The sequence below is a fragment of the Haliaeetus albicilla genome, chromosome 2 (genome assembly GCF_947461875.1).
Source record: "Haliaeetus albicilla chromosome 2, bHalAlb1.1, whole genome shotgun sequence".
NCBI lineage: Eukaryota > Metazoa > Chordata > Aves > Accipitriformes > Accipitridae > Haliaeetus > Haliaeetus albicilla.
In genome coordinates this window covers 53,250,467-53,272,636 of record NC_091484.1, presented here as the reverse complement: position 1 = coordinate 53,272,636, position 22,170 = coordinate 53,250,467, and the positions used below count along the sequence as shown (strand labels likewise).

The window sequence follows — 22,170 nt, the reverse complement described above, 5'->3', positions numbered from 1 at the left end:
AGAGAAGCAGGACCGACTGAGACTGCCTGCCGGGGTGTCCTGCTTTCTCTTTGCTGACTGCAAGAAGGAGCAGCGTCTGGCCAGGTACTGAGCCAGTCATTCTGTCCTGAATGTGCGTACCAGCACAGACGTGCAAAGCCACCTTAGGGCCTGTAATACAGGATTGGGATATAGGCATCTAAAATTAGGTTGCCAGGTTTTGGGGAATGCAAACCCAAAGATGTTAACCCAGAAGTGTGGCCCTTGCTCTTCACCATCTCCTCCCCCCCACCCCTCCAAATTAGCTGAGACAAGGGATCATAAACTGCCAAGTTCTGCCTTCTGTTTGCCAAAACTGCTCAAGAGTTTAAGGGCCGACAATTCTTGGGGGTTATAACCTGATCCTCTCAAGTCATCATCACTACTGTAAGGGAAAAAAAAAAAAAAATCTATTTTTCCAGTCCAGTGGTGTTTCTTATCAAAGGTAGCAAAGCTTGTTTTGTAATAATGCTCTTGGAAGGACATTATTGCACGCTAAGGGCAAAGTCTGGTGGATTTGAAAGCTTGGTTAAGTGATAGGAAAAAGATGATAATGAACAACCGCTTATCAAGGCTCTGGGAAGATTAGTCTGGACATGTGCCCAAGGCACCACTAACAAAATCGGTGTACGCATTTTAGCTAATGATCTGGAAGAGAAAACATAGGGTGCTTTGGCGTGGTTTCTGTTGACATCAGGAAGCTGGCTTTGTAACGTCCTGATCGGGGGGCAAAGGGAGAAAGTGCAACATCTGCTTATCTCCTGCAAAAGCAGAATGCCTTTTAGCCATGAGTAAACTTGCTGATTTCAGTGAACCTCTGATGTGCTAGAAGCAAGCCTGTCCTGTACCTCCAGTGCTTTGCTGAATCAGGAACCAGGTGCGTGGCCTCTGTCACTCACTGGGTTTGTGCGGGGGAAGGAAAAAAAAAAATCATTTCAACTTCTGATGCCTTCTGGACTGCAGGAGCTTGGCTGGAACTAATAGCCTGTGAGCAGCATGCTGCGGAGAGACCGCACGTTGCCTGCTGCAGCTGCGTGCTCGACACGGGGCCGCACAGCGAGTCAGGTGCATCCCTGCCACGTCTGCGGCATGCCTGGCTCCCACGTGCAGCCTGTATGTCTCCTGAGCCTGCCGTGGGTGAGGTATAGAATGCATGTATATGTATTTCTGCTTGGAAGAACCTGGAGGGAAATGTGCTAGTCCTGTCTCTAGGGACTGCAAGACAGTAAAGGTGGATGGGGAAAAGAAAACACAACAGGTGTTTTTGTTGTTGGTTTTCTTTTGTTTTCTGTAGTAGTTTATTAAAAGTCCCTGGTGTACTTTAGCTCTGGGTTGTTTCTCCCAACACACCTGACATACTGATGTATGTCAGAGTGGTACATTTCTGTAATTGCAAAATGCTTAAGGTTTACACCATCTGATCTGCTTCCCTGGCATTACATGTGAAAAAACATTGTTACGATGAAAAAACATCATTAAGAAGGGGAAACTCGGCACACAAGACTGTCACTTGTAGATTTACTGCCAGACTCCCAGAGTCTGGCTGTTTTTTTACCTCTTCTCTCTCAGGTAAAGTACCTACATGCATTTTTACAGTTATTCTATCTTCTTAAAATTAAGGGAGATGCAGGACATTCCCAGGTAAACACAAGTCTGCTAAAGCACCAGGTGTACAGGACTGTTTTGTCATGGCACAGTCTGTTCTGTCTGGTAACTACTATTCTCTTACAAACCAGCTATTAAAAGCCAGTTGTCCCATTGCTTCCGAGCTGGAAGAGAGGCTTTCACTTAGTCTGTGGAAAAAGTCATTTGTTAAATATAGACTCGATGATGGACGTCTTTTTTTATGTAAAACTAGTCATGAATTTTCACTTTCTTTACAGCTGAACAAAAAATAGGTATTTTAGAGGGTAGAATGTGCACTGATGAAGGATTCTCAAGTCTCATTTCTGAAGATGAATGCTTCCTAATTAAAAAGGTAATGTGAGGTGATGCACTGATTTTAGGCACTACATAAACTACATTAAGGGTAAGCAGACTGTTTCAGTGTTTCTCTCCCCTGCTACATCTATTTGAAACAGTATGAAAGTTGCTTTGCTCAACTCTGCTTGGCAAGACTTAAAATAAAAAAGGCCATTGCTTGCACTAGACTTCTTAAAAGAAAACAGATGCTAGGCAACCATTTAGAAGATTTTATTATAAAATTATTTAAACATCTACATCCAAGTAAAAGGCTTAATACTACAGCTTTACTTTCAGGAATAAAAATTCAGTAAATGCTGAAAGAGGTCCTCTATTATCTAGGTAGATAGCCCTTAAGTAATTTTTAATACTTGAGATTCCACATGGGGTCCTTAACTGCTATACATACCTCTGTCTGCATCCTGAAATGTGTTCTGCAGCTTCTCTCTGCAAGCAACATTACAGATATGTTTACAGGAACCCTGTGCTTCAGCTGCTTTGAGAGAGAAGTTACAGCTCCTACCTGGAGGAGCTGCAGCTATGTTACAGATGTACAGTATACCATGAGATCACAACTCATGTTCAAGCATTACCGGGTGCAGACAGAGAGGTATAATTTGTGCTTACTTGACAACAACTACCTAGGTATGTTTTTGTAACCTTGTATTCAACACTCAAGTGTATTATGGCAGTGAAGGCAGCTTTTTCACACCTGTATATTCTAGACAAATATATTTTACTTTTATTATCCATTTCATTCACTGAGCTTATCTCAGATACATGATCTGGTGACTGCAGCTTATTCACTGGGATAAAAACAGCCTTGATGCAGTACTGAAGTCACTGTGCTCAGCAGTTATCACCAATACTTCTAAATTTATTTTTTAAGAAATGAAATACATTTTTATTTTTGATGGAGGAATCTATCCCAACAGGACTTTTAGAACACAAAGGTAGTTCCAGCTTTCTCTTGTTTCTATTAAAAAATATTCGATATTCACAGTAGGGTATGGAGTGGCTTTCTGTCCAACAAGTACAAATCTGGTTTAGAAAACTGCCATACAGCTGAGCAGGATGCTTTAAATACTGTACTTGCAACTTCTTGCAAAGGATCATAGACACTTAAGCTAATATGCTAATTAGTTAAAAAAAAAATCAAGTAATATTATACAGCCCTGGTGAACTTTGACAGGCCAGTTTGGCAATGTCCAATAGTTTAACTTCTATTCTGTCATTAAGTTTACCTTGCTTGTAAGGGGAAAAATGCAGAAAGATGGGGAAGGAAGAAGCTTATTAGGAATGGACTATTTTTCCCAACAGCTCTCTCCCACTGGCACTGTTCCTGTGACAATTCCCGATTATTTTGCTGTTCATAGAAGTTACTCTATCATTTTCAGTGCTGTTCGTATTTCGAAACTTCTCATTTCCTAAGCCCTTTCCATTGCAATGAACAGTTCTTAGAATGAAATTCTTGTTCCAAGACCATTCTTCCTGAAAACCTTTCAAACAGACCTTCAGTGCTCATCACAGCTTTCAGGGTGTAGAACCCCCATATACCTCTTTGAGCTGGTGTGGTCCAATACAAATTTGACAAAGACGATAGGCAGATTTTGGTTTAGTGTACTGAGCCACTAATCTTCTAACAGCATGACAAAAAGGAACCACGAGACCATGTTTTACATATGCTGCTTCCCACATCATGCTTACATAATACAGATCACCAAAACCTTTCCATTCAACTTGCATGTCTGACTTCAGTTCTTGGAAAATCCTAACTGACTTACATGGCACATGCTTTCTGGAGTGTGGGGATGTAGGCTAGATGTAGCCTAACCTTATAGCTGCTATAACCAGTAGCTTTCCATTTCTTTCCAGTAGCTTTTGAAAATATCCTGATTTCTTTGTTAGTTACCTTATGCACAGGAGCCTTACTTGGCTAGTTTTTCCAGGAACAGCTTAACTTAAAAAAAATCTAGCAATGTAACTCACAGAGCAAGGCATCACATAAGAATTATTACTGGAATAGAGTTTTTTCTTAAACAGGACTTCCTTATATATATGGAAAACACTTTCTCCCTACCTCCCAGGGCTCCCTCCCTTCCAGTCAGGCTGTATGTGAATGTTGTTTGTACCTTGCTACAAGACTGCCATGTTAAATGGATCTTTTCCAAATGTTACAACTACAGCTTTAAATTACAGGTGTTATCTATTACCCGAGAAGTTCTGTAATAAGATGAACCACTGATAACTATTCTAGAAGAAAAATATACACAAGCATAACTGACATTTATCAGTATTCAGAATTCAAGCATTAAACAGGACTCAAAAATTGCACACCTCTACCACTTCAAGTCTTTGATCGTATGAAAAATAGTCTGATTTTCCTCTATGTACATCTCTTCTTTAAAGACATACGCGCTATTTTCCTCATCTGAAGTCCACAGCAAGATTTCACATTCAGTGCATACAGCCTAGGCTATAACAGCCTTGCCTTCTTTCTCTTCTGCCAGTCCTGAAACTGAAGAATTTTGTTTGGAGGTAGACGAGTACTTCCAAACACTAGTCTTTGAGAAGCCAGCTTGATCCCCATGGGTGCCTCAATCCCAACTTCTCTTCAGAGAGCTGCACTCTGCTTTGATACATCCCTTGGGTCTTTGCTTGGGACACACCAGTCATCTGCCTCTGAGGTAGCCTGGTAATGCTTGGAAGCTGATTTGTTAAAAACTGGGAGTTTTTCTACTGATTCTGTTGATAGGGCCTAAAATCAAGAAGGAAAAAATGTTACTTGGTTTCTACCTCTCAATAATGCCACTTTTCAAAAATTCATGCAGTATGTTTCAAGTGTTAAGCCAGTGACACTACAAACCAAAGTTATTTACACAATAGATGCAGTAGTTTATCTGCTTCAGTATCTATGTTTGCTTTGGATAATTGGGCAGTACAAATGCAGTAACATCAAATCATATTTATGCATTTTTTTATAGGCCTGAAGAATTACCCTGTAACCTGGTTTCAAGATAGTCCTGGAAGACATGGAAAAGAACTTTCATTTACCAAACTCCAGAGAAATTTTAAAATATGTTCCTTTCCTACTTTCATATTTTGCAGCTAAAAAAAATTCATATTATATTGGGAAATTGTTAAATACAGATGTAACACATAGATAGTCAAACTGTCTCTTCCTTTTGTACTGCTTCTCTGGTTGTGCTTCAGTGTGCTTGGAACTATGTTTTTGGTTTACTAGAAGAAATTCAAAACAACTTTTTCCCATGAGTAAGCACAGAAAGTAGAAAAGAATATGTAGCCCTTTTTTCCAGGTTACTTTTTATAAAAACAGCAGTGCATGTTATATGCCAGGTATTCAAGATTACTGGTATCTGAATCCCATATATGGACTACATAGCAGATGTTGAATAGGACCAGATACTAGAGTCTTTAAGTATTAGTTTATACAGACTTTCTGGTTGTCAGTAGAGAAACAACAGTAAAGAAACCAGATGTGTTGCTCACACCTTTCTGTTACTTCACTTTCTTCTGGCACTTTGTATTCCATGAACCAATAGATAACAAATATTAATACAATCTGAAAACAAGCAGGGCTCTCGCTAGTAGTTTTTCAAGTAGACTAGTTAAAGCCAAGTGACCTTTTTAATTCTAGATACCAGTTACAAATCTTACTGGCATTTCTTAATAAAAATGGGAGCTTTTCTACTCACGAGCAGGGAGTTTGTTTACCTTAAAATGATACCGAGTAGTTACATCACTGCATTAATGGTAGTTATCTTTTATTTAACCAAATCAAAATACATACCTTCAAGTAGATAATAGCATCTGTTCCATAACCACATATGGAGTAGAGATTTAGATCTCCTTGAAAGTATTTGGCATACAGACGAGAAATTGGCAAGCCATACCCAAAGCCAGCCTAAAAATAAAGTAAAAGACAAAATTAATTTATTTTTTTCCTAGCTCTTATGATTTAAAATTAAATAGCTGGAGAGTGTTCAGAGATTTTAAAGTGTTAAAGTCCTTTGCACTTCCTCTTCTCTTAAAAGAAAACAGACATGTCTACTCAGTTTCATATAGAATATTGAAACTGACCATTAAAAAAAATCAAAACCACAAGAAAGAAAAAACCCAACAAATCTCCATGGAAGAGGGAGGGTTTATATACATATCCCACTTTCACACATTACATTTCTGTATTTTCCCTCCCCCGTTTTTGCAAGTACAGCTTGATTAGTAAAAGAAATTTGCTACTGGTAGATAAACAACAATAGTCTAAGCCTATTCCAGTTGTGCTAGCCTCCATAAAGACAGCATAGTTTATAAGTTTGAGGACTGAATGGGAGTGAAGACCAAGTAAATTACTGTCATTGGAGTATAAGAAAAAACCAGGGTTAGATTCAGGTTGGAATGTTCTTCTTTGTTTATATCTTTAAGAGCATATTTTTGTCCACTAACCTAGATACTAAAAATCTGTTTCAGAAAATGTTAATTCATATTTATGAGGCTCAATAATCTTTGCATACCCCACAAAGCAGTAGAGTGGACATAGCATTTCCTTATTTATTAACCTACCAATCTGTTCAACACTTACAGCAACCTTATTAGCAACATGAGTATTGAAAATATCTTACAAGAGGAGTATTTCGACCATCATCCATCCTTGGCCTTGGTGCTGTGGAATACATATAGCTAAACAGCTGCTCAATTTTCCTTACTGGAACACCGCCTCCTCTGTCTGAGATCTGATTTGAGAGAATAAAGTTAACTACAATCACATACTAAGAATGGTATTTAAAATGCTGTTGCTTGAACAAACCTTCCCAATAGTAATAAATGCAAACATTTGTTTTGCAGCATATTATTTTTCAGTTAGATAACTGTGCTAAATGGAGGCTATCAACAGAATGCTCATGCATAGTATCTTTAATCTGTTGTCAGAGGCTGGAAGTTGTTTTAATAGAATTTGCTGCAGCATATGAAATCATAAAGATTACATTAAGCCCATATTGTAGTAGGCCAACAAAATACCTTAATTGCCAGGTCTTCTTGTCCTAGAACAACTGTCACTTCAACTGGAGAAAGGGAAGGACTGTTTTCTTGGAATTCAACAGTTGCCCTCATTGAATTCTATGGAAAAGAAGGTTACCATTATCAGTGTTGGATCTACGTACTTAAAATCATACCCGTGTTACGCAGAGGCTGAGCACCATTACCCTCTATTCCTATCAGTGCCTAGTTCCTAAGCAACACACTTAGCAATTTAACGTTAACAGGAGCAGAGGAGGCCTCACACCTAAAAGTGACTAAGCATAGCCAAGACTCTTCTATGTGTGAAAGATTACCACTGTTCTTGCCCAACATAACTCAGCCAATGTAAATTAATTAACATAAGTCCCTTAGAAGTATCCAGGTTTCTGGAGAAGAGCAGAGTTCAGGAGTTGCTAAAAGCTGCCAGAATTCTGCACCCCGTGTTGGCAGCATATTAGTTCAGCCCCATTCACTACTTCAAGATGTTATCACCCACTCCACAGAAAAGGCACCAGAGCAAACCTGCACCACAGATGTAACCACTAAAAGCAGAAGATTAGCACTGGTCACAAGCCCATGTCCCACTTTTACTCTCTCTCCCTTACCCTGTCCCATTTACCACCGCATGAAAGCATCCAAATACTCTCCTACAAACTGCAATCATTCCTTTCCCAACTGCCAAAGCTATTTCCCCAAATAAGAAAATTTTAGAAATCTCACTGTCCTATGCAGAGCTTTACTTCATTCAGACGTAGCTAGCGATTTTAAGTATTGACTCCAGCTCAGACTACTAAAGGAAGAAGCAAGCTTGTACTGACTTACCTTGAAGAGCTCAAAAAGCATGTGAAAAAGATGAGATGGAACGTATACAATGTTAATTGGCTCTCCTGGAAATTTTCCTAGAGGAAGGGAAAAATACAAGCAAGATTTAAAAGGGTGATGGAATTTTTCTGTATTGTATCCAAATTTTAAAATAAGCAAGCCGTATGCCAAAACAAACAAAATAAACCAAGTTTCAGTTTTGTTTTTTTTCCCTCTAAAATGAGCGAACAACTTTATGCACTCCTGACAGTGTTTAGATTGTAATTGCCACTTGGTTAATAACAGTTTTGTTTCAAATAAACTGAAAAAAAAAAATCAAGTATTAATTCCCTTTTACAATTAAAGAATTTCAGAGGTTAAGCAAACTGCCTGAGGTCAGACACATGCAGGCAGCTTGGACCAGAACCAGTATGTCAGTCAATAGCCCCACTTCCTCACCCCAGAGACAGAGCTCCTCTCTAGCAACTTATGTTACTTTAAGTACAGGTTAGTCTTGCTTCTCTCAAATTCCTAAATGTTACCTCAGGAAATCTAGTGTTTAAGATACATTGACATTTGGGTTCTAACACAGGAGATTAAATGAGGTGCCTGTAACAGAAAATGAAGAGGAACTAGCCAAAGACAGATCAACTGGTATGTACCATTATGGCTCAGAAATGAGAGCCTTTTGATTCAGTAAAAGCTGCAGTTTGGCTACCAATAGGAAGACAGATGTAAAAGCTCTCATCTTACCATTCACTTGGTTAAGTTTCAGTTCTGGAGATGTTAAGTAATACTGGTCACACAACATCTTGGAACTTTCAAAAGCATCTGAAATATTTATTGAAATAAAATATGTGAAGTGTAGTATCAAAAACTGTAGAAATTCATTCTAATGCATGGCAAAATATGATTTTTAACTGCAGTAGCTGCTAAGGTGTGGAACACTCTAAGCCTGTGTCTCAAAGGAATGATAACATTGCATCCACTATGTGCAGTAAAAACTGAGAACAAATAGGCAATTACAGCAGCATGGGCAAATCTTCAGAACAATTTGATAATTTGGTAAAACAGACACATCTGTTATCTATCAGTAGGTAAGGCCGATCTCAACACCACAGACAACTTTAACTCCCACTTCATCTGTCACTTGCTAGGCCTTATTCCAACACATTTCTAATTGGTGCTTTGTATTTTAAATTCTGTCCTATAAAAGCTCATGTTTTGATAGACTGCTTTCAGCTATTTCAACAAAAAACAGTCAGCATCCTATACAACACATGTTGGTTACCCTAATTGCTTGCAATAAGATGTAAATACTGATCACTAAGAGAAATGTTAAGGCTCTGAGAATACGTACCATTCACTACTTCAACAACGTCACAACAAGGATCAATACTTCCAATGTGCCTTGGGTGCCCTGAGCCAGATTTATCATCAAAAAGAAGGGCTGTTTGAAATGAAAAACATATGGTATTTAATCCCAAATACTGTATGTTAAAGAAGCCTTAAATTTAGAATAATTCAGTGTGATCACAACACATAATCACATATAAAATACTGAGTGTTGTTTGTGCCTTTTGTGAATTAAAAACTCTTTCTACTGCCAGCAAACTATGTTGGCTTTTCTGTAGTTCAACATCTAAAGGCTTTTCAGATGTAAAGAATGAGATCCCTGCACATTCCGCACAAGACTTAATACAATTAGTCTGTAGTCCAGAAAACAAGTTTTCGCATTACTTTCGTAAGTCATACACTCAGTTTCTAACTTTTCAGTGTCACACAAAATTATCTGAGGCAGATCTCCAATGGTTTTAAGAAATGTTTACATTAACATGTTTCTCACTAGGTTGAAGTTTTTCCTCAGGTAAAAATTTCTACTTACTGTGTTGGTTCATTAGCATCCGTGTAGAAATACGGCTCATGTAAAAACGATCCAAAAAATACTGAATGTTTTGATTGGTGACAGGATCTACTTTATAAGTGTCTTTGTATTCAATTACTCCTTGTGCCATTGTAGGAACCACATCATGATGTCTGTTTCGGACTCTAATTAATGTATCTATAAAGCTAGGTCAAAAAGAGATCGTTTTAGAACATTATTCTAAGACTACATGGAGGCAAGCTTTGTACAATGTCATTATCTAATCCACCAGCAGCACAGATAAGTGCATAACAACCTTAACCTTAAAGTACAGTCTATTTTTTCATTCTTTTAAAAGTAATCCGTCACTGACCTAAACCAGAAGAGTTTGATATTTTTAATCCAAAAGGAGTAATCATTAGCCATGTCAAATTCACTGCCTGTTTACTCACTCATAATAGTTTGAGCAGAGGAGAATGGGAGGAAGGGAAAAAGACACCTAGCTGACATCTTGGAGAGAAGCAGGGATGTGACATCGCAGATAATTTTTGTTGATATTTCTCTGTCATGACAGTTCAAGGGGTAGTATGGCCCTGAAACCAAGGTGCAAGGGGTCATATTTATTTGCAACATTGCTAAACATGATCAGATTTAAACCAGCTTGCTCTACGCACAGCACCTCATGCTAGATTATCAAATTCAGCTCATGACAGCTGTCATTCTAAACTGACTACATTGTGAAAAGTGGAATGCGAGATCAAAAGTTCAAAGAAACAAATTAAAAGCTTACTCAGATAAGACTTTTTGGTCTTCTGGGCTTTTCTGATGGAACTCAACCAGCTCCATTAGGCTTTGGATGTACCTATTGAAAAAGAAAACAAGAAATATATGCTGTTAGTTTGATTCTTATTAGTCTAGAACAGGAAAAATACTTTATTGCACAAATCATTACTCTTAACAAGTCAGCTAGAAGTTTGAAGTATTTTTGAAGAATCAAAGTTCCATCCAAGTACAGAATCACAGATGGACACTTCCTGACCGCCTGAACCCTGTAAGTTTTCAAAGTCCTTTCTTGTGCCTGCCACCCAGAAAGGAATCTAAACCCTCACTTTAGGTATGTAGTATCCCCTTACAATTCTTGAGAAGAGAGGTGTTTCAAAAGAAGGTCCAAATGAAAACACTGATCAGGAAGCCACCTAAGCAAAATTTTTCCAAATCTGATCAGCTTCAGCACAAGCTAAGTACTTGAGCCTCTTGTGCCAACATCTGACAGCCTTGACACATACTGCAAAGGCACACCTGTTTGCTAGATTAAGAACAGTTTCTGGATCTCACTCTAATGCTTTTGCCCTTTATGTCAGCCATCCTTGCAAGTGCTGCAACTGTGCCAGTAAAGCAAGGTTAGATCAGATTCAACCACTGTGTGAACTGCAGAGATTGTGTTAACTGAATTCCAAACACTTGCTGCACAGGCCAAGGCAATATGCTATGGAACGGAAGCTCTGTTAGTAATTCCATCGGTGAGAGACCCAAACAAGTATATAGCTTGCTTTCCCATTTTTGTGTAGCTCTGAGGGGCCATAATGCTATGTGAAAACAGAAAACGTTTTCTTCTCTCCCTTCTTAAAGAGAAAGCTGGTAGAGCAAATCTCACGATTTCAAACTGTTAAAAAAACCAAACCAAAACTATTTAAAAATAACAATGTATGTTGTTTTTCAATTTAATTTTAGTATGCTAAAAAAGGACAGTTTATAACAACTTGCAATTCAGCTTGGATGAAGGAACTACATTTCTAGTGTACTTTGTTATTGTCTTCTACTATTCAAAAAAGTCTATGACAACCAAGTTGTCAAAGCTATGTTATTTTACAGGCTGAATTCCGGTAGTTCTTACTTACCAGCTTTTTACTAATTGTACTGATGGAGTGCCTAGTAGTTTATCAGGAAGAAGTTCAATTTCTCTCAGGATGTTTGCAAACCTCACGGGAAGTTCTTGTCGCAAAAATGCAAAAGACGTTCTCTCACATCCATTAGTTGAGCCTATGAATAAGTCCAAAATAAAAAATTTGTGTAAGAAGTATCAAGGTACAACTACAAATCGCTCTGTCTTTCCACAGACTTCAGTACTATATTCCTTTACAATCACTGCATTATTACTGGACAGTTCTCCTAAGCCTAAGTATATGTTTGTGCTGAATGTTGTTTACGTGACAGCGAGAGGCAGCGTGTTTCTGGGAGGAATACTTGTACGTTTCCCATTTAGACACGGGACTTATTTGTAATCCTGTAGAAGCAGCACTCCAGCCTTCGTAAACACGGGCTGCTTTGGGGTGACGTCTGAAAATGTCATGTGAGCACAGGCTCTGCAGCTGCCAAAGCGGTAATCGGATCTGGGTACAGCTTGTACGCTCCGGCCAGGCAAGACTAATGACCCCTCCCCGGCTAACAGAACACGAAAACACCCCTTAGCTGATTTGACTCTCGCCCCCCCCATCCCGTGACCACCACCGAAACGGAGCCGTAGCGCATCTCCAGCTCTGGCCGAGGCGGTCGCAGCTCACCGTCGCCCGGCAACTGGCCGGCGGGTGCCTGAGGCCGGGGGTGGCCGAGGGGCCGCTCCCCTCCGTCCGCCCTGGCGCTGGGTTGTCAGGCCGGGGGCGGCAGCGCCTTCAGCGCGGGCAGAGCCCGGACCCCTCCGGGCGGGCAGGGGGATCGCCGCCTGCCCCGGCCCGAGCAGCGCCGCGCCCGCACCGCGCTCCCGCCGCAGCCCCCGGGGAGACGCGCCTCCGAGCGGCGGGCTTGCAGCCGTCGCCCGCCGAGCGGACCCCCCGCCCCGGCCCGGCCCTGCCCTGCTCGTCCCGCCTCTCACCGAAGTCCAGCAACTGCTTGATGGAGAGCGGGGAGGGGGAGAAGCGGGAAAACTCCTCCACTTCCCGCGGCAGCCGGCCGCGGCTGCTGCTGCCGCTGGCCCCAGCCAGGGGGGCGGCGGTGCGCAGGGCGATCCGGGCGGCCTTCATCGCTCCCGGGGCGTCGGTGGGTCGGTGGGTGTGTGAGTCGGCGGGTGGGTATCCGGTAGGTGCCGGTGGGACTCGCGCTGTCCCCTCGCCTGTGGCGGGCGGCTTCACGTGCCGCCTCTATTTACAGTCCCCGGGGGGGCGGGGCTCCGGCGGGCCACGCCCCGCTGCCCCTAACGGAACGTTCCCCGCGCGTGGCGGCTCGTGACAGCCGTTGGCGGGGCTTCCCCCTTACCCCCCTCCCTACCCCCCCCGCCCCGCCCCGTCCCCGCGGGCAGCGGGCGCGTCGCCAGCCCCGCGGGGGAAGCGCCGGGGGCGCCGAGCTGGCCGCGGAGGCCGCGGGGCAGCCTCGGGGCAGCCTCGGGGCCCGGGGGCGGGGCGGGGGTGCCGGCCCCGCGCCGCCTCCCGCGACCTTGTTGACGGGGCAGGGGCCGGGCAATGTCAGCGGCGGGGCGGCCTCGCCAACCCCCGAGGGCGCCCGCGCTCCTCCCGCTCCCCATTGGCCGCTGAGGGGGGAGCCGGCCTTCTAGAGGCGGCCAATGGGCGCCGGGGGTCCCCCGGGCGGCGGGGAGCGGGCCCGGCCCGCCCGGCCCGGGATCGGCGGCCGCTGCAGCGGCAGCCGCGTTGCCGACCGTGAGGGGTTACGCGGGCGTCCTGTGGGTTCAGCGGCGGGGAAGCCGTCGCTCTGCGCCGAGCGCGGGGGATGCGAGCGGTGGAATCACTGAAGGTCCGGGGTCGGCGCAGAGAAGGCGCGGAGGTGTGACGGGGCCAAAATTAGAGCCTAACCACGGGCCTGGGTCGGGGCGCTTGGCTGGTAGGTCATCGCTGTGACCCGGATTAGTAGTGACCAAATACCTGGAGGCAGCTGCTTCGGTGACGCGCTGGTCCCAAATCGCCGTGTGACCCTTACTTACTCTCTCTAGAGCTGGCCTGAGAGGTGACTGACCGAGCGGCGCTCTGGCGGTCCGCTCGCCGCCCGGGATCACGGCTGAGCTGGGGAGAACCTGCACACCTTTCCCCTTCACCCGACAGGCAGCTCTGATCTCCAGCGCTGCCTGGCTTTTCCCCAAGGCTCCCACTCCACTTCACTCAAGGCAGGCTTTGCATAATGCATCGGAGAATGGAGTTAATGTCGGCAAAGGAATTCCTGACATCCTAAATCTTGGGCAGTGGCAGCAAGAGCATGTGGCATTAAAACAACGATACAAAAGGATAGAGCCTTAACATTTACATACAAGTCCTCAGTCCAATCTTTGTGTGTGTGTGTTTCTACACACACAGAAGTATCCATACTTCTTTTCATGGGAGGGAAAATATTCATATACTTAGTTTACTAGGCAGAGGAGAACACTTCAGCTTATCACTAGACCTTTTTTTTTAACTTTATCTCATTTTTCTCTTCTTAGTCATTATGTCTGTTATCCCTGCTTACTGTTCTACTCCCACTGCACTTTCTGGTTTATTATTTTATTGGGTGAGTTACTCTGTTACTGTTCCATCAGATACATTATGTTTTACCACAGTGATTGAATGTTGGCCTATGAAACGAAGCAAAATGAAGACATCTAATAAGAGCAAACGTAACCATTTTGATTTTTCCTGCAGTTGCCAGAAGTTGAAAATTTAAGAATAGATGTTGGAGTTTGCTTTTGACTGTTTTAACTTTGTTTGCCTGCAAGTTGCAGATGACTCATGGAAGTAAAAATATTATACAAAGTTGTTTAAATTATGGAGCATGTGTAGAATAGCTGTTTTGTTTCATGTTCTTCCTGAAGCCACTAATCAATGGCATGCAAGAATGTCAAGAGTGACACTTTGCAATAAAATCTGAGTCAAGAAAGTCCTCCGCACTAGGCAGTTGTTCTAGTTTATAAGGCCACTATTTCTGTTCCTATTGAGATACTTTATTTTAATTTGCTGGTGTGCTGGCCCTGCTTAACATAAGTAACTTGAATAACCTTTCTGAGTGGTTGTATTACACGCTCTGTTCTGAATAGGGAAAAAGTCTGCTAGGAATAATTCCTGTTGTTTACGTTCCTTTTCTTTACAGCAACTTGTTTTCTCGTAGTTTTGCTGGTAGTTATATGCAGTAAGGGATGAACAAAAATCTTACATATTCATTTTCGCTCTGAACAAACAGTATAATTATAGTTGCAGGAAACAGAGGAAGTGTATTGCCTTCCCCAATTATTAAAAGGGCAAGGCTCCAGTAACTCAAAACCTGGATGCTTTTCAAATCAAACCAAACTTCTACAAGAATTTTACACATCAGCAGTGCAACAACTAACAGAGTTTTATTGCTCCAGTGAGCTTCTGGAAGAAGCTTGTCTGCTTCAAAATGCAAATTTGCTTCTCGCTCTTTGTATGATGGGTTATATATTACAGTATGTTCTGAACTATATAACTTTCCATTCCTGTAAACATAAATGATACATCTGATATATAAATGATATGTAAATAATGGTTAGGGTTGTCCTGAATATTGGGCAAGACAGTTAAGTTTTAGGCACAGAGGTAACAATATAAGGAAGAAGTTCTCTACTGTGAGGGTGGTGAGACACTGGATCAGGTTGCCCAGTGAGGTTGTGGATTCCCCCTCTCTGGAGGTGTTCAAGGCCAGGCTGGATGGGGCTTTGAGCAACCTAGTGGAAGGTGTCCCTGCCCATGGCAGGGGGGGTTGGAACTAGATGACCTTTAAGGACCTATGAATATATCAGGATTCATGGTCAGCCAAGCTGCATGTGAAGAAGACTAGGCTGTGAAAATTGTAACCACTTCAAATAACTCCACAATCTATCTTGACTGCAGTACTGTTTGTTCTCATTTTATTTCCTCTCCAAACCACTGTTTCCCTCTTCCCCCTGAAGCCCCAGTGCACGTGACGGTTACAAGCGCAGGTGTCGGAGAACAGGATTTTGATGGTGAAAGACAGTACCAGATTCTGAAGTCCGGCATTCATCAGATGGGGTCTTATTTCTGCTGCTTTAATATTTTAACTTTCCTCTTCTGAACTGTCCTGGGGGAAGTTTTGAAAAGGCAGTAACGCTTTCAGTTGCTCAGTCACAGTAATGTTTTGCCAACTATCCTTAAGAAAATGGAGCTGCATTAACATTCTGCTTTTTTGCACAACAGCTGGGTCTAGAAGAGTGAAACACATGAAGCCTGGATTCCTGTCCATTTGTTTCCTAATTGGTATCCATCACAATCAGCTGTCTCCCTCCTCAATGTTCCTTATGTCCTCCCCACTGCTAGAGACGCAACATGCTGTACTTAGGTCAGAGCTGTGTTCCTGGCTATCAGCCAGAACGCATGATAACTGGCTATGTTGCTGATGTCTAATAGAAGGTGTCTTGACAGATTTTGCCCTACCTTTTTCTCCCGTGGGGACACAAATTTAAGGCTCTTCTTCCTAACTCACCTGCCAACAAGCGCTGGAGACACAGTATGATGTGCTGGGCTGGGTACCCTCTCCTGACCAGCCAGAATACATGTGACAGCTAGTGGGGTTGCTGCTGGCTAGTAGAATGAGTCTTGGCCGAGTTTCCCCTGCCTTTTCCTCAGTGTGGACCAAAATTTGAATCTCTCCTCCCTAAACCATCTGCCAGTTTGTACAAAGTTTGTAGGAAGTTGATTCAAATTTGGTTGAAATGGGTAGGAGGGATGGTGTGGCAAATGGGTGAACAGGCAACATTATTGAAGTTTTTTCCCTTGGGAAACCAGAGGGAAAAAACATTTTCTACTAGGGACAAAGGCAACTTCTAATTCAGCGTTTGTAGGGACGAGAAGATGATGACCCAGGAGGAGCAGTATTCAGGGTGGAAATTAATGGTAGCATTAGAAAGTTTTGAATGTAAGCGGAAGGAATGGGCTGATGACTGAAGGGCATGAGCTGTATTCGCAGCACTTCGTGAAATTTCCAGCAGTACCATGGGAAAAGCACTTACTCTCTGCCTGCAGATGGGTCTGCATTTAGGCAATTGGATTGATACTTTAATCTACTAATGCGTTTGTTTTCTAAATATTCATGCGGCCCTTTGCATGGAAAAAAAGACAGAAATAGCATTACAAACAAGGGTCATATCTTCCCATTCTCATCTTTCTGTCACCTAATGCTGCAGCCGCAGGAGCTGTCAAGCTGCCGAGGGCTCCCGGCGCAACCAAAATAGCCAAAGTAGGTGAAAGGTTGTGGAGCAGCACACAAACAGGCTGGCGTGCCCAGCCCCGCTGCCGGTTTAGTGAGGGAAAGGTCCTGCAGCTGCGCCAGCACTTGCGCAATCTCCCCCGCTCACTCATAGTTTGCAAAAGTCAAGAGTACAGTAGCTGGATCATTTTACTGCTGGAGCTGCGGCCGGCCGGCAGCCTGTTTACAGCTGGAGCTGTAAACACCAGGATGCGCATGGCAACCCACCAGCCCTGAACAGGAGACACCCTTTTTCCTCATTCCCTGCCTTTATTATCCATGTCTGAAATTGTGTCAACTGCTTTAAAATCAAGGACAAGGAGAATGGATCACTGCTTTCAAAATTGCTTTTCCAAAAAATAGCGAGAGGCTTGCACAAGATTAGCTGTGGGTATTTCAAACTTGGAGTGTAGAGATAGTAGAGAAAGAGAAAACTGTTTTGGAGTATAGCTGTACCCTTCAGGAAAAAAAACCTAGGACTCAAGCTGTGATAAAATATTGCTCAAAAGTGTTTATCTTGAAAAGCTTGTGACTAGAACATGTTGAATTCAGGAGTCTGCTTACTACGTAGGAGAATAGTAATCTTCGGCCAAGTACACCATTGCAGAGGAAATAGAGGTGAACTCTCAGTGTGGGCTGGCACCGATCTAAAGTATATAGCTGGACAAAAAAAAAGTCCTTCTCCAGCCTCAGCTAGCTACCGTAGCCGTTCTTGTGGAAAAGCATGTGGCATCCTCTATGAGAGCTGCTGATGCAGAGTTAAAACCAAGAGGAAAGGTATCGTCAGGACAGCCACCACTCTGGGCCATGGCTGCCTTTGTTGTGAACAGCCCTGCTCTGGAGAAGAGCACCAGGGAAAAGGTGGACAACTTGTGAAAAATCAGAAAAAAGTGAATGTTACCAAAAGAATACAACTTTTAAGGCCTAAATATGTTTCAACAGGATCAGAAAACAGTTATATTTTTCTGTAGGAACATGGGAAGGGAGTTAGTGGAACAAGGTGAATCAATTTAAAAGTTTTGGATTCAACATCTTAAGAAACACCTCACCCTGAGAAGAAGGAGCTCTGGCTTCACCTGTAACCCTTACACGAGTCATGGGCTTTGAACTGGTGCACATACTGCTTTTCCTTTCCAATGTGAACCACTCTGGGTGAGGATGAGATGTTTTTGCTGAGTCTTTTATATCATCAGCTGTGCTTGTTACTGTTGACTGTAGCAGGATACTTGGTAAAGTGGATGTGGTGGCTTGAGTTTCTGCTCTGAATGATAGCCTTGAACTGTTACTCCAGGTTATTTTGTCTGATCTTAGAAAGCATTCTGTTTCCCCAGTTGTTCCCTCTCAGCATGTCTTTCATCAGATCTGGAAGAATTTATTTTATTTTAGTGTCTGACATCATAGGAACTTGAATAAGAAATTTAGCCTAGGAAATACTGAGATATGACAGGAGACATCATCTAGAAGAGGTCTCACTACGGTGCTGTCGGGCCACCCTTTCAAAAGAGATGTGGAGTTTATGGTATTGCTGGAATGCCGTTTCCCACGATGTTTGGGATTACCCAAGGGAAGTTTGTTTCCTGTTTGCAACATTGTGACTATTATTACTGAAGTGTGAACTCACAGATATTGGTAAGTTGATCTCATAAAGATTGAGTTTCTATAATGTACTTTACAGAAGATAGCCACACAGTAACCCTATAGGAGTTTTCTTGTTTGATGAAATCTATAACCACAGGCTAAGCCATAATAGCTGCAGTTAAATATGAAAATGAAGCTTGTGTATTAAAATAGCCCTGATAAAGAACTAGTACAATAAAAAATGTTGCACTGCACAATTAAAATTGTTTGCCATTGGGTCTGAATAAGTACAACAATATCTTTGTGTCATATGGCTAACAGCTATCTAATTATGGGTAAATCATCAATGCAACATTGCTGGAATGTTAAGAAGAGCCTAAACAAGGGAAGCTCTCCATTAACTGTGGAACCGTGTTAATCTCATGGTATACTAGAGTCTAGCAAAATACACAGAGTTTCACTATGCAGTATTAGTATGTTTTCTTTTTACTGTCATTCTTTTAATATTCTTTATTACTCTATCTACATTGGCATTTTCAAATACATTTTTCAGTTTAGTGCTCATCTAATAGTCACTGAACTGAAAAATGAAATCATCAGAGCTATAGTGGTAGTTGGTGTCCAAGATTTCAGTCTACCTAAAGTGACATAAAAACCCCCACTAGTTTAATGTTTCTTTATTTCACTTGTTGAAGTTATACCAATACTCGAAATGAACTGTGGTGATTATATTTATACGCAGGCATTCACGAACATACATTTTATTTAGTTTTTACATGGGAGAAGACCCTTAGACATTCAAAAATACTGAATGAAGAAAGCAGAGTTTTAACTGACATATTTGCCTATTTTGAAAAAAGTTCAAAATGTGTGCAGATACGAATCTTGATTACCTACTATCTGGGGTATAATGCCTGGGTACAAATATTCAGCTATATGTTTGCAGGCATTGGTTGCACAAAGCTGCCTTTGAAAGAAAATATTTCAACATATTAACAGTAGGGTACAGTCTGTGAAATAGAGATGAAAAAGTCTTTGTCTTTTGTGAGATCAATTGAATTATAAATTTAGATGGAAAATGTTATGTTAATAACAAGATAGATTTTCACTGCACAAAAGTAGATTCATTGAAATGTGTAAGATCTCCCTTTACACCTGCTAGGAAACGTAATTTCCTTTTACACGCTCACACAGCTACTGTTGAAGGGTGAATTGTCAAGTCTTCCATGTCATGGCTAGTCATTATTAATAAATATTTAAGTAGGGTTGAATATATGGGGATTTCCTCATTCCCAGAAAGAAATATAAGCTTACTCCTATTTCATTCAGTACTGGAGAAATGTTATGAAATTTTAATATTCAGATCAAGCAATAAATCTACTGTAAACCACCAGAAGATACTCCAGCCAAATAAAACTTGGTAACCACCACAAGAGACCTTGCTAGCTTTCAGTGAGTGCTGAGAGGGAGGGCAGTGCTTTCCCCCAGGGCAGCTGCTGGAGCACCAGTTTTCCCTCTGTTTTCCACTCCAGATATGCTATGTGGAAGCCTGAAAACCTGTTTCTTATTTGCAACTCCGTATATGCTGAAGCTTAAGAAACAGTGATAAGGAAGTTATCAAAAAAGCAACCTGGAATTCAGAAATGCATATGTAGTTCCAGCAAGAACAGGATAACAATTTGAGGAAGGTACTTCAGCTGATATTGCGTGGGTGTTGCCACACTGAAGTGAACAAGGATATTTGTATTTCTTTCTATGGGTATTTTAGGTTGTCTTAGAGCATGTACATCAAGTGATGTATATGCTAATCTCCTCTCAGATATGGAAACACAGAGTCTTTAATTGTAAGCATTTAAGTTAAAATGTAAAATCCTTGCTGGATTCAAATCAATGCCAAGAATCCTAGTTGGGATGTGATCTTTACTGAAAGTGACCTCCTTTAAGGCCTTGAGAAAAATCAGAGATTTTGTAAAAGTGAACTAATAAAGATGCTTCTATCACTTCTCCCATTAAAACATCTTAGTCAAACCTTCATTACACTTTTGACCCTCCCTGTGAAATACAGTAAATGGATATGGTATCTGCCCTTTCCATGAAAAAGCTTCAAAGGAGTGGTGGACTGCATTTTGAAAAGCAGTCGGTAATTTTGTGTGAGCAGTTTTGGCTGCTTAATAAAGGCTGTGAGACTCTGGAGCTCTGAGAGACTTCAGTCAGAGTTGTGAACCTATATCACCTTGAAAAATTACGTGCGAGGTCTGACCAACATCCTGAATTTAACTGTACTTTTGAAAATGTGGGATAAATTTCCACCCCAAGTCACTCAAAGAAGACAAATTACAGCATTTTGACTCCCAGAATTTTCTCTTTCACATAAAAAGGGTGTGTGTGCCCTGTTTAACCATTCCTGGAGAAATCTATCTAAAATTGTACTTTTGAAACATCCAGATAATTCTAGCCCTTTACAGTCAGTTCATGTTTCAAATCTTGTGCCAAATGCCTGAATGCCTTGGAGCAGAGAAGACCCAGAGGGAACACGTAAAATTATAGAGGAAAGGCACCAATTCACTCTTGCTGAGCAGTAATTTGGTTTGCTTTAGTAACCTGTGAAGTGGTTCACTAAAATGATGAACTTTAAGGAAACTGTAAAGAGTGTGATTATTGATATCTGCTGTAGGTGACCTTTATGTGCTGAAAAGATCATGAGGTAGTCAAGACAAAAAAATTACAACCTCCTTTTCTTCTTCTCTCTAATGGTCTGAAATTGAAAAATTGAATCTATTGAACCCCAGTTAAAAGTTAGGACAGCCAAATAAAACAAGCCTACAACCTGCAACTTGCAGTTTTCCAAGTATGATATTTAGAGACTAAATGCTCCTGCTTGAGGGAGTTGTGACTCACCACCCTCATCTGAACATAAATCACTTCAGGTTATTTCCATCCACTCACTACCTCTTCCATTAACTTTCCCCTCTATGGTAAGAAACACATTCCAACATTTCAAAAGGAATAGATAAAGGTGCAAATGCAGATCATACAAAGCTTTTTCTCCTGATTCTTTTTTCAGCACTGTTATAAAGACTGGGCGCCTTGCTATCTTCCCTACTTCTGAGTATCTTTCTGGCTGCTCTTTTTTTGCTGTTTGTATTAACATAATCTAAACTCCTGCCAGTGTTGTCAAATTTATACTGGTATTGATCAGCTTGCAGGATACGGTTAATGCTTTAGCATCATAGTTCCTGGCATTACCTGAATATATAACAGGTAACATTTCAAATTCATTAGCTATGCAGGTGACATTTTAACTCTCCTTAGGACCATCTCTCACAGTTGTACAAAGTCAGCGTGCCAATTACCACAGCATTCTGAGGGTGGCATTTTAAGTGTCACTCATCATCTTGGTAAGGGACCAAAAATGCAGTAGCATGCCTTTGGGTATGTCCCATGACACAGGCATTGCCTGGGTGTGCTAGATGCTGGGAAATGCTGAAGGGCATCCAGGCCAGAGCCAGAAAAGCGTTGTTTTCCTTGATGTAAATAGCCTTTGACAATCCCATTGTAATCACATCAGTTGAATTATTTTTTCCAGAGCTTCCTTTGGAAAGGGACCCTGCCTGGTCCCATCCTATCCTACTCTTTTCATTTTAATAAACATGTTTTCCAGAAGTACACTGAGAAATGTGACTAGTGTATGAAATACGTGGTTGCCTTACTCTCCC

The 22,170-nt window shown here is 41.8% G+C and overlaps 1 protein-coding gene and 1 long non-coding RNA gene across 2 annotated transcripts; one reads left to right on the top strand and one right to left on the bottom strand.

The window, feature by feature from the left end:
- Positions 1 to 2,196: 2,196 nt before the first annotated feature.
- Positions 2,197 to 12,775, bottom strand: PDK4 (pyruvate dehydrogenase kinase 4). Its single transcript, XM_069774758.1, has 11 exons — positions 12,552 to 12,775; positions 11,581 to 11,722; positions 10,473 to 10,544; positions 9,704 to 9,888; positions 9,179 to 9,268; positions 8,572 to 8,649; positions 7,840 to 7,916; positions 7,018 to 7,116; positions 6,621 to 6,731; positions 5,792 to 5,905; positions 2,197 to 4,738 (listed from the first exon to the last, which is right to left on the bottom strand). Exons 1-11 carry the CDS (start codon positions 12,697 to 12,699, stop codon positions 4,595 to 4,597), a joined length of 1,260 nt encoding a protein of 419 aa, XP_069630859.1. The 5' UTR covers positions 12,700 to 12,775; the 3' UTR covers positions 2,197 to 4,594.
- A 22-nt stretch (positions 12,776 to 12,797) lies between these two features.
- On the top strand, positions 12,798 to 14,427 carry LOC138683219 (uncharacterized). Its single transcript, XR_011322866.1, has 2 exons — positions 12,798 to 13,453; positions 13,620 to 14,427. It is a non-coding gene; the product is annotated as an uncharacterized lncRNA (long non-coding RNA).
- Positions 14,428 to 22,170: the final 7,743 nt, after the last annotated feature.

Excerpts from the sequence above, each read along its gene's own strand:
- PDK4 (XM_069774758.1), bottom strand. The coding sequence starts at position 12,699 with ATGAAGGCCGCCCGGATCGCCCTGCGCACCGCCGCCCCCCTGGCTGGG. Across the intron at positions 9,889-10,472 it reads GACCAAAAAGTCTTATCTGA|CTTTATAGATACATTAATTA; the intron begins GTAAGCTTTTAA and ends TTTTTGACCTAG. Across the intron at positions 5,906-6,620 it reads ATGGTCGAAATACTCCTCTT|GCTGGCTTTGGGTATGGCTT; the intron begins GTAAGATATTTT and ends CTTTATTTTTAG.